Raw genomic sequence first — 13,805 nt, forward strand, 5'->3', positions numbered from 1 at the left:
AAATTAATATGAGGATAGCTGGATTATTTAAAAGACTTCTCCTGCAAGAAAGAGGTTTGGCAAACTCCAAATTAGCTAATTACTTCCTAAATCGTCAAGTTTGGCAAACTCTAAATTAGCTAATTACTTCCTAAATCTTCTTTCTTTCTTTGGCTACCGTTCTTATCCTCTCCAAAATGGGTATGACGGAGCACGTACCAATATGCGAATACGATTTCTAATTTCCAAATGTCTTTCTTGGTTTTCTTCTTCTCCTCCTTTTCCCAACTTCTTCCACCACTCTCCAGCTGCCTCGGTAGCAGAGGATAGCCGTATATGGATTCAATTCTGCTTTAGCCCGCCACCTCCAGCGGCGCCATCCAATTCCTCTGCTACTTCTTCTCTTCATCCATTTCAATTCTCAATTCTCAATTCTCAATTCTCAATTCTCAATTCTCAATTATCAATCTGGCCAATTCTAAATCTCAATCTAAATCTGGCTCTTTCGGCCACACTAGCCCAAATTCTTCAAAAAGTTCTGATTATTCTAATTCTAGCCCTCCAAGTTCTTCATCCATTTCTCAAAATTCAGTTTCCAGATCCTTCGCATTGAACTCTATCTACGCTTCTCTTGTCCGCATGTGTAGATCCAAATCGAAAACTGATGCAACAGAGCCCACCACCTCCTCTCGCATCCGCAGCTCTCGACCCTCACGGCCTTCGAAGCGTGCTTCATCTCTGGATTTTCCAACTCCTCCCGTATCTTCTTCAACTTCGAGTGGTCTGACCTCCATCAGCAGGGGCAACACTTCGAGCGGCATTAATACTAGTAGTTCCAGCAATAGGGATACCTCCAGAGCTTCGATTTCAAGCAAAACCTCCCTTTCCAGCCTCCGTGAATCTTTGCCCGAAAACCCCCATATCTACAGTTTCTCTGAAATCTGCGTAGCCACCAACAATTTCTTGGCCAAACGCTTCCCATCTTCGTCTGCCGCTTGGCGTTGTTCCCTCAAAGGCAAGGACGTCATCGTCTTCCAGCGCAGGCTCCGACGCTCCTTGGAAGCCCCCAAGCTCCGTGAACGCCTATCCTTGATTTGTAGAAGCCACCACGCTAGCTTGATCAACCTGCTAGGAGCGTCCATCTCTGGCGATCACATCTACCTCGTCTACGACTACGTGAACGGAGCCAACCTCGCGGATTGCCTCCGAAACCCTAAAATCCCAAACTCCACCGTCCTCTCCAACTGGATGTTGCGAATGCAAGTGGCCTTGGGTATAGCCAATGGTCTCGATTACATCCACAATTCACTTGGGCTAAGCCAGAATTTCGTCCACAACCACATCAAGAGTACCAGTGTGATCATCACCGATCAACCCTCTTTCCACGCGAGGATCTGTCATTTCGGTACGGCAGAACTCTGCGGAGAGATCCCCGAATATCATCATCATCCAAAGAAAATTGAGGAGGACGACTCGGAGATTACAGAGATACAAGAAGCCTCTTCTTCGTCGTCATCGAAATTGAAGAGAACAGACAGTAGGGGCATGAGATTCGAAGGTACGAGAGGGTACATGTCTCCGGAATTCCAAGCAACCGGCGTCGGAACTCAGAAATCCGACGTGTATGCTTTCGGAGTCGTTCTCCTAGAGCTGTTATCAGGAGAGGAGCCATTGAAGTACAAGATGGACAAGGAAACGGGAAGTTACAGAAGAGTATCCGTGATCGAAACGGCAAGGGAAGCGATGGGGGAGAGCACAGGAGAAGAAGCGAGTGGAGGTGGAGGAGGCCGGTTGAGAAGATGGGTGGACCGGAAGTTGAAAGATTCGTTCCCGTTAGACGTGGCAGAGAAGATGACACGTGTAGCGTTGGATTGTGTTGACGTGGAACCGGACAGGAGACCTGACATGCGTGATGTTGTAGGAAAGATTTCGAAACTCTATCTGAAGTCGGAACAGTGGGCCAACCGGATGGGTGTTGTTCCAACGGACTTTACAGTATCCTTCGCTCCTCGTTAATATCAGTTGGACACGTGGAACTTTGGTTGATTGACATAAATGCCCCTCGTGAATCGGGAATCGTTATCACTCATCTAAATTCTTGCTTTTTTTTTTCCATTTGATTGTTTCAGAATTGACTAATTACAGTACGTGTGTGGAAATCAAAGAGATTCAAATTCGTAAACAGAAACGTCAATCTTGGAGGTAGGCCAACCCAACACAGCATTAATTTAGTTTGTATGTATATTCGTTCGTTTGTTGTATTAACATAACAATGACATCATACGACACGTCGTGTGCCATTTTTTTTTAGTAATAAATTGAAAATATGATTTTTTTTTTTTGGGTTAAATTTTTGGTAATTGAGTATCAGCCGAAGATAAGGCATTTTATATTTCTTTTTAATTTATTGTAAATAATGAGTATCCCTAAGGAAAGATCAAAGGAATGTTAGTATATAACTACACAAGATATTTTTTCCGATATTAAGGGGGTAAGCTTAGGTCTGTGGCATGCATGACACAATTAGGCGGTTGGGCTCTAGTATAAGTTGAGAGATGGTCTATGGTTTGACCTTCGTATCCCACCTTCTTAAAAAATATTAGTAGTAATTGCTATTATATTCCAATAAATGTGGCCAATGGGCCTTGTCTAGCTCTTTATTAGTTTCTTGTTTGGCTTCTTTGTGGGTCTAGAGGTCCCTAAATGGGTTTTACCTAGTCTTCTATTTACTTAAACTCTCTTGTCCCAAAATTTGATTTCATTCCTCCTTAAAAAATCTTCCACGTCTTTTTTTATTTTTTTGATAATTTAAGATTTTAAGTTATGTTGGTCCCCTCTTCTCTCCATCTGATTTTAAGTTATGTTGGTCCCCTCTTCTCTCCATCTGATAGCCTCTTTTGCACGTCACCAATCAACGGCTCCACCTCCACCTCCACCTCTACTCTCTACTTCTCTCTCCACCTTATCAATTATCCATCCTTGTATTCTCAGCTTCTCTTCATTTCAATATACAGAAAGAAATTTGAATCTTTTTCGCAGAGAGGGAGTTGGGATGTGGGAAGAGAGCAAAGTGGAAGAAGGAGAGATGATTTTTTTTTTTTTTTTTTTAGGAATAAAACAAATAAGGTAAGGAAAATAGGGCAAATAAAGGAGATTGATAGAAATTTCTTTTTTATTATTATTTTTAAATGAAACTGATGACCTTACCTTAGACTTAATTGGTAAGAGAAATGCATTATTGATTAGGGATAGAAATAATAATCATTATTGTTATTATATAATAATAAGGGACAAAGAAAAGGGAAATGATTTAAAATGGCTGAGTTTGAAACAGATCAATTTGGATATTCTGTTTCTGGGAAGTTCATAGTTTAAGCACCAAGTCTAGGATTTTGCGGAAGTCTACCCCATTTGTAATTGTTTGATTTCTTTAATTAGAAAGATGGGAAAGTGGTCCTAAAAAAAGATATTGCCACGCATATGTGATCTTGGCAATTAACCCAAGATCATATTGCCTTTGGGATTATATTCTCCATTAACTATATTTGAGTATTTCGGTTACTTTGGGATTATATTCTCCATTTAAGACTTTGTGCTTATGGCAAGAATTCTCTTTCTTAACATCACTCAAATCATTATTCGCGACCCAACATTCTATCTTATCATCAATTCAATCACAGTCCACCTTTTTTCTTGCCCGTGGCAATGTTTCAAAAAAAACGGAACAAGGATTGAATTGGTCAATGTTGATTTCCATTCAAATCGATCAAAATCTTTCAGTATCATCCAGGAATGGGGTAAAACTGACTAGAACTGTCTAAATCGACCATAGCCAATTCATCAATTTGATACCTGATTTTTCAAACCTTGGTCTAAGGTGAATATAGTATACCAACACATTAATACAAGAGGGGATATTTAATTAAAGGGAAAGGATTTCCAGAAAGACAGTGTGGCCCATGTATCAGTGTGGGAAATCATAAAAACGAATGCAAAAACATCGACAGTCGTTAAATTTTTACCTTTTGTGAAAGATAAAACGATCATTTCACCCTCTCTGTGTCCGACAACAAGAGCCGTATTACCTTTGGGCTTTCTTTTTACCCTTTGTCCCTTTCACTTACCATAAAAACTAGAGGTTTTTCTTCTGTTGTCATGCCCATCGGAAAAAAATCGTCTGCAATTCCGATCTCGTACAATTCTGTGAAATACCACCTTCAGGGGGTGACATGTGTATTGATACAAATGCAATGGTCCAGATCTGATTTAAATGCCTCTTTACTGATTTAATGTTTTATTAGTTGTACCAGATCTGGACCATTGTATTCGTATCAATACACGTGTCACCACCTGAAAATGGTATTGCACGAAATTGTACAAGATCAAAATTACAGACGATTTCAACCCCCATGCCCACCCTCCATAGAGTACACACAGTTCACACGGGAAACAGTCGAACATATAGAATGCAAAGCTGTCGATTCTAAAGATCCTTGAGGACGACAACTCCTCGTGGGTCTTGAGACTCTTGACTATAAGCTTTCCTTGGCTTGCGGCCGCCACAGGTTACTTGGTTTGTAGGGTTTGGCGAATGGGATTCCATTTGTTTAATCACAAAACAATGACATCATATGACACGTCATATGCGACTCTTTCTGTATCTTAGTCGATAAAATATTCTGTTCTTGATGAAGCTTGACTTGAGCTTGGAATTTTTATTTTTATTTATTTATTTGTTTATTTATTTTTATTTTTTAGGACAATGATATTGAAACAGATCTGACTTTAGGGTTTATTGGTTAGGGAAAATTAATGCATTATTGAGGGGAGGGGAGGGGGTCGTTGCCAAGTTGTGTGGCCCTTGCATAATGCGAAGGCCAATGAGAGTATGGTGGGGCATTATTAGGGGGTGGGTGTTTTATATTTTACAGGGAATGGATCATCATTTCGCCCCTTTATCTGGCACAAGCCCCACACGATCAAGCATGAATCTTTTTCTTTATTTATTATTAGGGAGAGGTTTTTCTGAACAAGTAGAATAGGATACACTAGAGAGGAGCAAGGTGACTGTATACATGGGTTGAGAGAGGAGAGATAGATATAGATAGAGAGTGTTGACGTATCCTATGCTGGCCGCTTGCCCAGGAAACTTTTCCTAATTATTATTAGGGGGAGAGTTAGCTACAAAGCCAATGAGCAAAGAAAACTTCCCAAATTATTGCCAAGGGAGAGTGGGCTACAACGCCAATGAGTAGTAAAAGTTATTTTTAGGGTAAGAAAGGATTTGCAAAATAATTTGAAAGTGATTGTTATTATGTCATTATTAGAAGTCACATATTTTTTTAGTAGCCAAGTGAAATGACATGATTTACATTTTACACCTATTGAAAGTTTAAAAGATGTATTATAATAAAAGGGTCAAAAAACATAGGGTTTACAATTTTTTTTTCTCCAATCTTGGTTACAAAAACATTTTCCCTCTTATCAATGAAGTCGGCTTGTTTTCCAATAAAGACATCATAAATTCATACTACTTGAGTATGGCAGCCCGATCCAACACACCCATGGTAGGAAGTTTTCAGGCATGCCAACTTTAAGTGCCTACAATTGCCATGTTTATAATCAAATAGCACCCTAATTTTATTAGCAGATAGTCTTTTAAGTTTTCTATTCACATGTTAAGTTTCAGTCATATTAAAATTCAACAAATGGCAAAACAAAACTTTTGAAAATCAATGACTTTAGGAGAGTACACAATGGTGTCCAGAGTACTGTAAATATGCCCAGATATATATGTAGATCCAAAGGCCTTGCAAGTTACAACCTTCTTGGTTAACCATATTTGATTCTTGGAGTACTTGGGAATTTTATTCTCTACGAAGATTTATGCTTGTGGGCGGAGGTTAATATAGCCGGGTCAGTAAATTGGCTTGTTCAATAATGAGATGATATTTGATTGAATTTGGTCATTGATCCTCTAACCATGTTAAGTAGGGGTGTTAATTCCAAGCCCAATATATTTATGGCCCAACTTGGATTGGCCTATTTAATAAAAGTGTCGGGTTAAAAAACCCGACATGTTTATTAAATGGGCATTCACGGTGCAAATAACTAGTCCGTCGAGCGTCTGACCAAACCGACACATTTATATGCCCGACTTGAATCGATTCGTTATAGCCCGACCCAGCCCAACCCCTTTAATACTACATAAAATTTCTATTTTACCACTATTAGTAAGAAACAAATTAAGCTTTCTTACCCTTTGCTTTGTAACATGTTTTGATTTAATTAAGCTTTTATTTTGTAAGTTGTAAAGGTCATAATCGCTTCTTCTTCTTTGTAAGAACAATCATAATCTGATATCATTTTTCTTTTTTTATGAAAGATTTGCTTCACATATTTCTCGACATTCAACCAACTTAAGAAAAAAAATTTAGGGTAGACACGTTTAAAGCCCATTTAGATTTAAATAAGTCCGTAACTCAGTTAAGGCTCGATTAAGACCCGTTTAAGGAAGCCTGACACTGATCGACCCGATTATAAACCATATCATGCCCCCAAAAACTAGGCCCGTTTACTTAAACAAGAGTTCACAGTACAAGGCTTTCAAATGGTCAAGCCCGATTAAGCCCGATCAAGATCAACTTGGCCCGACCGGTTGACACTCCTACATGTAAGGATGTGAATTTGAAATTGAAACCATTTATTAAAATTGAACCGAGCTATTTGCATCAAAACTGTGAAACCGTTTGAAACATGGCCTACTAATGTTAATGTTAATAAAAGTATGTCCATAAAAGGAAGAAGGCTCTGTTACAAAAGTCTTAGATACAAGATAAATGGTTTGGTTTTCATTTTAAAATTTTATCATTTAGTAAACCATTAAACCAATTAACATATTCTTAAATCTTAAGTTCTTCCCATGAGTATTTTTGTCACATGGTTACTGCAACAGCATGTAGCATGTAGCATGTAGCATGTAGCATGTAGCCAATGAAAGGGTATGTGGGCATCGATCGTGGAGGGTAGGATTGTCTTTTCATACAGCCCTGTGTCTGGGCGTAGGGACGCCCGACCAGGTATCGTTCTTTTTCCCTACCTCCATCCTCCACACTCCACTCGGGAAAATAGTCGAACACAGAGAATGCAAAACTGCCGATTCTAAAAAATCCTTGCCGAAGAACTCAAAAATCTTGATTCGAAGCTTATGACGAGACCTTTGTTGTATGGTTCTGCAAATTTAATGCGAACCCTTCACCTTCTGATGCCTTCCAACATCGTCTCTGTCCAATTCCAACTAACTGTTTTAAGGAGTACTGACCAACTCCATTTCTCCACCATAACTTCGATTTCCAAAGCCCATCGGAGATGCTGTGGCGCAGTCAGAGCTTCCAAGCTGCATCTTCCTCGAAGTTGCTGTACTGACTCAGTGATTGTAGCTAAAGATGGCAAGTACGGGAATAAACAGGTTATTAGTATTACGCCTCAGCTTTACGATTACATGTTGGCCAATATTCGCGAACCAGAGGTAAAACTCGTTTCTGCAACTAATGCTTTTTAGCCCACATTTACAATTTGGAGATTTGCTTCTTTATATTGGGTCTTGCAGATTCTGCGGGAGCTTCGCGAAGAGACTGCTTCTATGCGAGGGAGTCAGATGCAGGTTAATTGTAGTTTTGTTCTAACGTTTTTAAATTTAATTAAGTGTGAAACAGTGAGTGGGTGATTGGCTTCTTATTGTAAATTGCCCATTTCCATTTGAAGATTATTCTCCATTTACATGGGTTATGTACACTGTACAGTATATGACAGTTTGTTCTTGTTGCTGTAGTTCTTCACACACACACACAAACACACACACACCACACACACACACACACACACACACACACACACACACACAGCACAAGCACCCAGATACATAGTTTTTTTTTTTTTTTTTTGGAGTGGGGGGAGAGCAGGAAGGATCCCAATTAGCACCAGTAGTCTGAAGATCATCTGAAAGTGAGATACCCTTCCAGTTTATTACAGTATTACCGTTGTTAAACACTCCTAAAAGGATTTGACGAAAAATTCACAATACATTGTAGTCATAATTGTACTTCACACTTGAGTGAGCACTTTGCATGGCATATAGTTGTTGACTACACATTCTTTTGTCAATAGGTGTCTCCTGATCAAGCTCAACTACTTGCAATGCTTGTTCAAATTCTTGGGGCACAGAGATGCATTGAAGTTGGTGTTTATACTGTACGTATCTTATAACTCAATTTGCCTGCCAACAGCTTGTCATCTTCCTTAGTGCTAAGTCTACCTGATTCCAGACTTTCTGATCCTGATAACTCACTTTTCTCCTGTGAAGATCCAAATATTTTAAAGTTCTTGAAAGTTCTCTTTTATTTCATAAATACATACAGTTTTCGAAAACATTATTGACCCGTAAAATATCATCATCTGTCCTGGGTGACCTACATAGTAAAATCAAATTAATTTATAGTAGTATGAAATGTAAAAACTGAAAACAATTGCCTAAAATACAAATGTTTTTTATCAGAAAGAAAAGAAGGCCTAATATGTAATGTTGGCTAATTTCCATTTTGGTTCATATTATCGTAAGTTTGCACTTGGACCACCGTCAAGAGAAGGATGATAATTGCTGTGCCAAAACCCTAGAATTGGAGAAACATAGTGTGATTACTAATTTGGATGTTCATTTGTGAAGTTTATCTGAATATTTGGTTCACAGAATGCAGTTTGATTCTTTGATATACTAATAGTGTAAGTTAATTCCTTTTTGCTATGTTTACAGCTCACCCATTAGACAGATTCTTGTCCCCAAAGCTGTGCTCATCCATATTGAATGTGACTTGATGATTGGTCTGTTTGTTGGGAACTGAAATGTGTATGCTCTTTATTTTCTTCTTCAGGGATATTCATCCTTGGCTATCGCCTTGGTCCTTCCAGAATCAGGTCGATTGGTCGCATGCGAAAGAGATGCAAAGTCTCTTGAGATTGCAAAAAGGTATTATGAGCGAGCTAAGGTTTCTCACAAGGTAATTTGCCTTTTTGTGAATGCATGCTAGTTTTGGTAGTTGAAATTGTTTGCTTAACAAATTGTCAAGCAACTGTCTTATATAACATTTGGGCTTATTTAACATTGGATTATCTTTTCTCTAGTTGACCTGTTATTTACTGTAATTGATCACTTGGCAAACACACTTCTCAAAAGAGATATCCTCCAAAAATTTCAAAAGGCTGCTATCACCACCATGATTGTAGGTCTTGTCATCATCATCACCTGAGCCTCGCCCAATTTAACTGCATAAATGTCCACTTTTCCTGTCTACCTAAAGCACCATGAACTGATGCAAAATATAAATATATAATGGATTTTATTTTATTTTTTTATTTTTTTATTTTATTATTATTTTTTTTAATATAATGGAATCAACAAGTCCATTTTTTACCTTGGTCTGTTCTTACAAATATAGAATTATGTGTATTGGCAACAGTAGTTTCATTCTTTGACTTGCCGAAACTGATTGAATTTGTATTTATGTTGGTTTAGGTGGACGTGAGACATGCATTAGCAGCAGACACTTTAAGGTCCTTAATTGTGAATGGAGAAGCTTGCACGTATGCCTTATAAAAAACATTTATTTAAATTAAGAAATAATGTTTGAACTACTTTAATGCTCAGTATAATTTATTAGTTTCATTATCCTTATGAATAAGCCAATTCTGAGGTACAACATTTTGTAGGTTAGGCATCATAAAGAACTGGAAGTGAATAGGTCAGATTTCTGTGCAAGTAGGAGGGCCCAACATTCTGAAGGAATGCAATTGGGGGAGGGAAGCACGGTGAATAATTCTCAAAGAGATTTTTTGGGTGGTGAGGAGGCGGGTTTATAGGATTAACTTTCTAATTTTCCAGAGAAACATGGTGAATTTAATTGGGTCCAGAGTGGAAGTGAGACGTAGAGGGTCCTGAACTCATTAATTTACCCAGGTTAGCCTGAGAGAGGTCTATGAATCTGTGTCCATATTTAAATGTTTGTCTGATAGTATGAAGATACATTTACCATATCAGATGTTTTTGTTTGCTTTCCCATTTTATCGATTATAATGCTTATTTATTTGTTTAGTAGACAGTGATTGTGGATTGCATCCCAATTCATCTTCTTGTTATGCAGTTATGATTTTGCATTTGTTGATGCTGAGAAAAGAATGTACCATGAATATTTTGAGCTGCTCTTACAACTGGTAAAACAAAAATTTGCTGTTTTTTTATAATTTTGATTCTCATTTGATCCAAACTTGACCAGCTTCTTGTGGGGACTTTTTTCTTAATTCATCATTTCATTTTGCAGGTGAGGGTTGGAGGAGTAATTGTGGTTGATAATGTTCTTTGGCATGGAAAAGTGGCTGACCCTCTGGTAAGGCAATCTATTTCATCTTGAAACTTTCCCCACTGGGAGTTTACATTTAATATGTTCTGAGCAGGTAAATGATCCAAAAACTCTCAGCATAAGAGAATTTAATAAAAATATTATGGAGGATTCTCGTGTTAGCATCAGTATGGTAGGTGCTTGGATTTCCATTGTGATAATTTATTGTTATCATCATTAGCAAAACATTTTCTAGGTCCTCAGTTATACTTTTGCTCTGGACGTTTTAGGTACCTATTGGAGATGGCATGACAATATGTTGCAAAAGGTGACCTAATACAGATATGCTGGTAATGTCAAGGTCCTTTGACCTTTTCTCCCAGAGGACCTTGGCTATGTTTTGCAGCCTGCAAGAGATTGTTATTGATGACAGTGCATACAAGGGATGTGTAACATCCAAAGCTTCCTGATAACTATCATCAATAATGGTGGGATCTCCTGAGTGCTCGCTGTAGAGCTGATGTGTTTTGATTTAGTGGGGAGGGCTTTAATTTCTGGAAATGAAAATACATGAGTATTCCCTTTCCGTCTTCTGGGAATGAGAGTAAAATCTGATAACATGAAATTGTAATTTTCTGGTGAAGACGGTGTTTCATCCCAAGTTGGGCATGCAACATTAACCAACATTACAGGGAAGCTAGCTAGCTCTTTTCCTGATATGCAATTCATTGCTTGCCTTTCTGTAAGTAGATATGTAACTTTACTGAAAGATTCTGAAATCATCTTTTCATCACATTGACTGTCCTTGCAGGGGTTCTTGTAGGTTTGTCAAATCAGCCTCTGTAGAAACTTGAATTTATAATGTAATATGGACCATATTTGCCTGCTTGAAGAGCCTCTATTTTTTTGGGTGGTGTCAAATTTCGATGTTATTCAAGGGTGTTTGAGGTGGTTCAACCATTATGTGTGGAACCATTTAAGGATTTTAAATCTTCAGCTTATAGTTTTCATCCTGGCATAGAAACCTTTGAAACTTCTATGGAGCATGTTGAGTTTTGTATCTTAGTCTTGCCAATGTTTGGTAACTATGCATTGGTACAGCACTAATTGTTCACCAATTAACGTACAAATTAAGTTCTGTAACTTCAGAGGTTGAAATGAAAATTATCCATAAAAAGATTTGGTCTACTTTAAGAAACAGATTGTTTTTACATTATTTTTTCTCCTTTGCTTCAAAACTGAGCTTGGGTTTGGCTTCACTGCCCCTGCCCTGGGGAGGGGGTGGAGAGGGACTAGCAAAACACAAAAACACGAGAGAGAAACACTTTTTGAGCATAGGATGACCTTTTTTCACACTCAGCTGTCTGAGCGTAGGATGACCTATATGAACAGCAGAGAGAGACAGACTGTTGGGGATACTGGTGGAGTGTATGCTCCCTAACAGAGCGTTCTTCTACTCTCTACTCTCTACTCTCTACTCTCTACTCTCTACCCTTTATTGACTGACTATCTCTATATCTCTCTTCTATTCAATACTCCACGTCTATTCTCTGCTCTCCACCTTTTATTGACGAACCATCACTATCTTTATCTTTCCCCTATTTTTTGCACTCCACCTTTTGTTGATGGATCATGGACCATCTCTAGCCGTCCACATTGGTTGGTTACCCAACCTGCCAACTCAAAGAACACTTCTCAACAAAGTAAAGAAAGGATGACAATGGGGAAGGAACGTCATTTTCATCCAAAAAAAAAAAAAATGGGAAGGAGCGTCATCTCTCTGACATCACTTGTCATCTCATTGTCAATTTGTAGTGCACATGATGAATTTAATTTAAGGAAAGGGGTCTTGCTGCAGGATGCGTGGTCCCTATGTCAACACGGGACCACTTAAAGCGCATGCACAGCCGCACAGGTAGGGGTGTCAATTTGTGGCCCGAACCAGGTAAATCGACCGGGACCGACCGTTTAAAGATCGGCCCGGCCCGGACCGGTTGTTAAACGTGTTGGGCTTGAGCCCGGCCCGTTTATAAATGGTCGGTCTCGGTTTTGCTACTTGAACCGTTAGGCGCCCGATCGAGACCGACCGAATAGCGCCCGGACCGAGATCGGCCTATTGTGCACCGACTTGGCCCGACCCTTTAATGATTGTAGAATACCTATTTTACCCCCAAATTAAAGAATAAAAACTAAAAAGTAAAGACATGTTCACATTTTAAATAATGGTTATATTTTGTATCATTTATTGATTTATTGTCATTTTTTTGGGCTTGCATAAGTGGGCCGGAATATAATAGCACATTTTAAAGAGGGCCCGTTTAAAAACCGGTTAAAGCCCGTTTAACATTAAACATGTCCGTAGCCCGGTTAAGGCCCGACTAAAGCCCGATTAAGGTGGCCCGATTATAACCCGAGACCGACCGACCGAATATAAAGTGTACCATGCCCTCAATAACTAAGCCCGATTAGTTAAATGGGCGGACACGGTGTAGCCTTTGAAAGTCTTCAAGCCCGATTAAGCCCGACCGAAACCGAACCGGCCCGACCGGTTGACACCCCTACGCACAGGCATCCTCAAGGGGGTTTGTTTATATGGTTGGAGAGGAATCAGTCAAAGTTTTTTGGACCCGTTTGATAACGTTTCAAGAAAGACATTTTTGTCATTTCTAGACACAGAATCAACAGAAACGAAACAAAAAGCGTTTGATAAAACTGTTTTGTTTTATTTATTTTCAGAAATAGAAATTGAAATTTCTACCTATTTATGTTTGAAGAAACGACCCCGGCAAAACTAGTTCTACTTGTTTCTCCATTTCTGAAACTTACTCGTGGCCATTCTTTCACTGGTTACTATCAACTTCCAAAAACATGATGTATCAAACACCTTCAATTCCGTTTCTGTTTCAAGAAACGGAAATTTATGTTTTTGCCATTTCTTGAAACAGAAACGTTATCAAATGGGCCCAAATCCTGATTTATGTTTCTTATTTTCTCTTTTCAATTATGTTTGTCTCTCTTTTCACGGGTCCCTCTCTAGCCACTCTTGGCTAAAGAGGATTTGAATCCTCTATGGGGAAGGGACAGGGCGATCATTTCATTATCCCATTTGAAAGGACATATGGGGCATTGCTAGACAGTGCTCTTTTTCCCTTAATTAAAAGGGAAAAGATTCTCTAAGCCATTGGGGTAAGATACATTAGTACCTTTATATCTATCTCTTCCATCACACCTCCTCACATGAAAGGATCTGGACCCTCTCCAAAGTGCCCAACACTGGAATACACATCGGACAGCTAGAGGACCCAGGCACACCCCCAGGTCCCCAGCTATTTGATGCTCGTTGAACTCGTTGGAAATAACCCTGATACTGTAAGATTTCTAATTAGGTGGGCTAGCATAGTCAAAGATTTGTTTCTAAAATCGGTTTAGTGGTGTTGA

General features: G+C 38.9%; 2 protein-coding genes across 5 annotated transcripts; both read left to right on the forward strand.

Moving 5' to 3' along the window:
* Positions 1 to 194: 194 nt before the first annotated feature.
* Positions 195 to 2,318, forward strand: LOC122057366 (lysM domain receptor-like kinase 3). Its single transcript, XM_042619437.1, has one exon. It carries the CDS (start codon positions 619 to 621, stop codon positions 1,993 to 1,995), a length of 1,377 nt encoding a protein of 458 aa, XP_042475371.1. The 5' UTR covers positions 195 to 618; the 3' UTR covers positions 1,996 to 2,318.
* Positions 2,319 to 6,956: 4,638 nt separating this feature from the next.
* Positions 6,957 to 11,288, forward strand: LOC122057349 (O-methyltransferase MdmC-like). 4 transcript variants are annotated; one of them, XM_042619419.1, is made up of 9 exons: positions 6,960 to 7,507; positions 7,589 to 7,642; positions 8,146 to 8,229; positions 8,907 to 9,032; positions 9,548 to 9,585; positions 10,173 to 10,242; positions 10,350 to 10,415; positions 10,483 to 10,560; positions 10,658 to 11,288. In XM_042619419.1, the coding sequence occupies exons 1-9, from the start codon at positions 7,187 to 7,189 to the stop codon at positions 10,697 to 10,699; spliced, it is 879 nt and encodes a 292-aa protein (XP_042475353.1). In that variant the 5' UTR covers positions 6,960 to 7,186; the 3' UTR covers positions 10,700 to 11,288. The 4 variants fall into 4 exon arrangements, with proteins under 4 accessions (XP_042475355.1, XP_042475353.1, XP_042475354.1 ...); XM_042619418.1 differs by having other exon boundaries at positions 6,962 to 7,507; positions 9,548 to 9,615; XM_042619421.1 differs by lacking the exon at positions 10,483 to 10,560 and having other exon boundaries at positions 6,957 to 7,507; positions 9,548 to 9,615; positions 11,179 to 11,288.
* The last annotated feature ends 2,517 nt before the right edge of the window (positions 11,289 to 13,805 follow it).

The sequence above is a fragment of the Macadamia integrifolia genome, chromosome 12 (genome assembly GCF_013358625.1).
Source record: "Macadamia integrifolia cultivar HAES 741 chromosome 12, SCU_Mint_v3, whole genome shotgun sequence".
Taxonomy (NCBI): Eukaryota; Viridiplantae; Streptophyta; class Magnoliopsida; order Proteales; family Proteaceae; genus Macadamia; species Macadamia integrifolia.

Excerpts from the sequence above, each read along its gene's own strand:
- LOC122057366 (XM_042619437.1), top strand. The coding sequence starts at position 619 with ATGTGTAGATCCAAATCGAAAACTGATGCAACAGAGCCCACCACCTCC.
- LOC122057349 (XM_042619418.1), top strand. The coding sequence starts at position 7,187 with ATGACGAGACCTTTGTTGTATGGTTCTGCAAATTTAATGCGAACCCTT. Across the intron at positions 7,643-8,145 it reads TGCGAGGGAGTCAGATGCAG|GTGTCTCCTGATCAAGCTCA; the intron begins GTTAATTGTAGT and ends TTTTGTCAATAG. Across the intron at positions 10,561-10,657 it reads CTCGTGTTAGCATCAGTATG|GTACCTATTGGAGATGGCAT; the intron begins GTAGGTGCTTGG and ends TGGACGTTTTAG.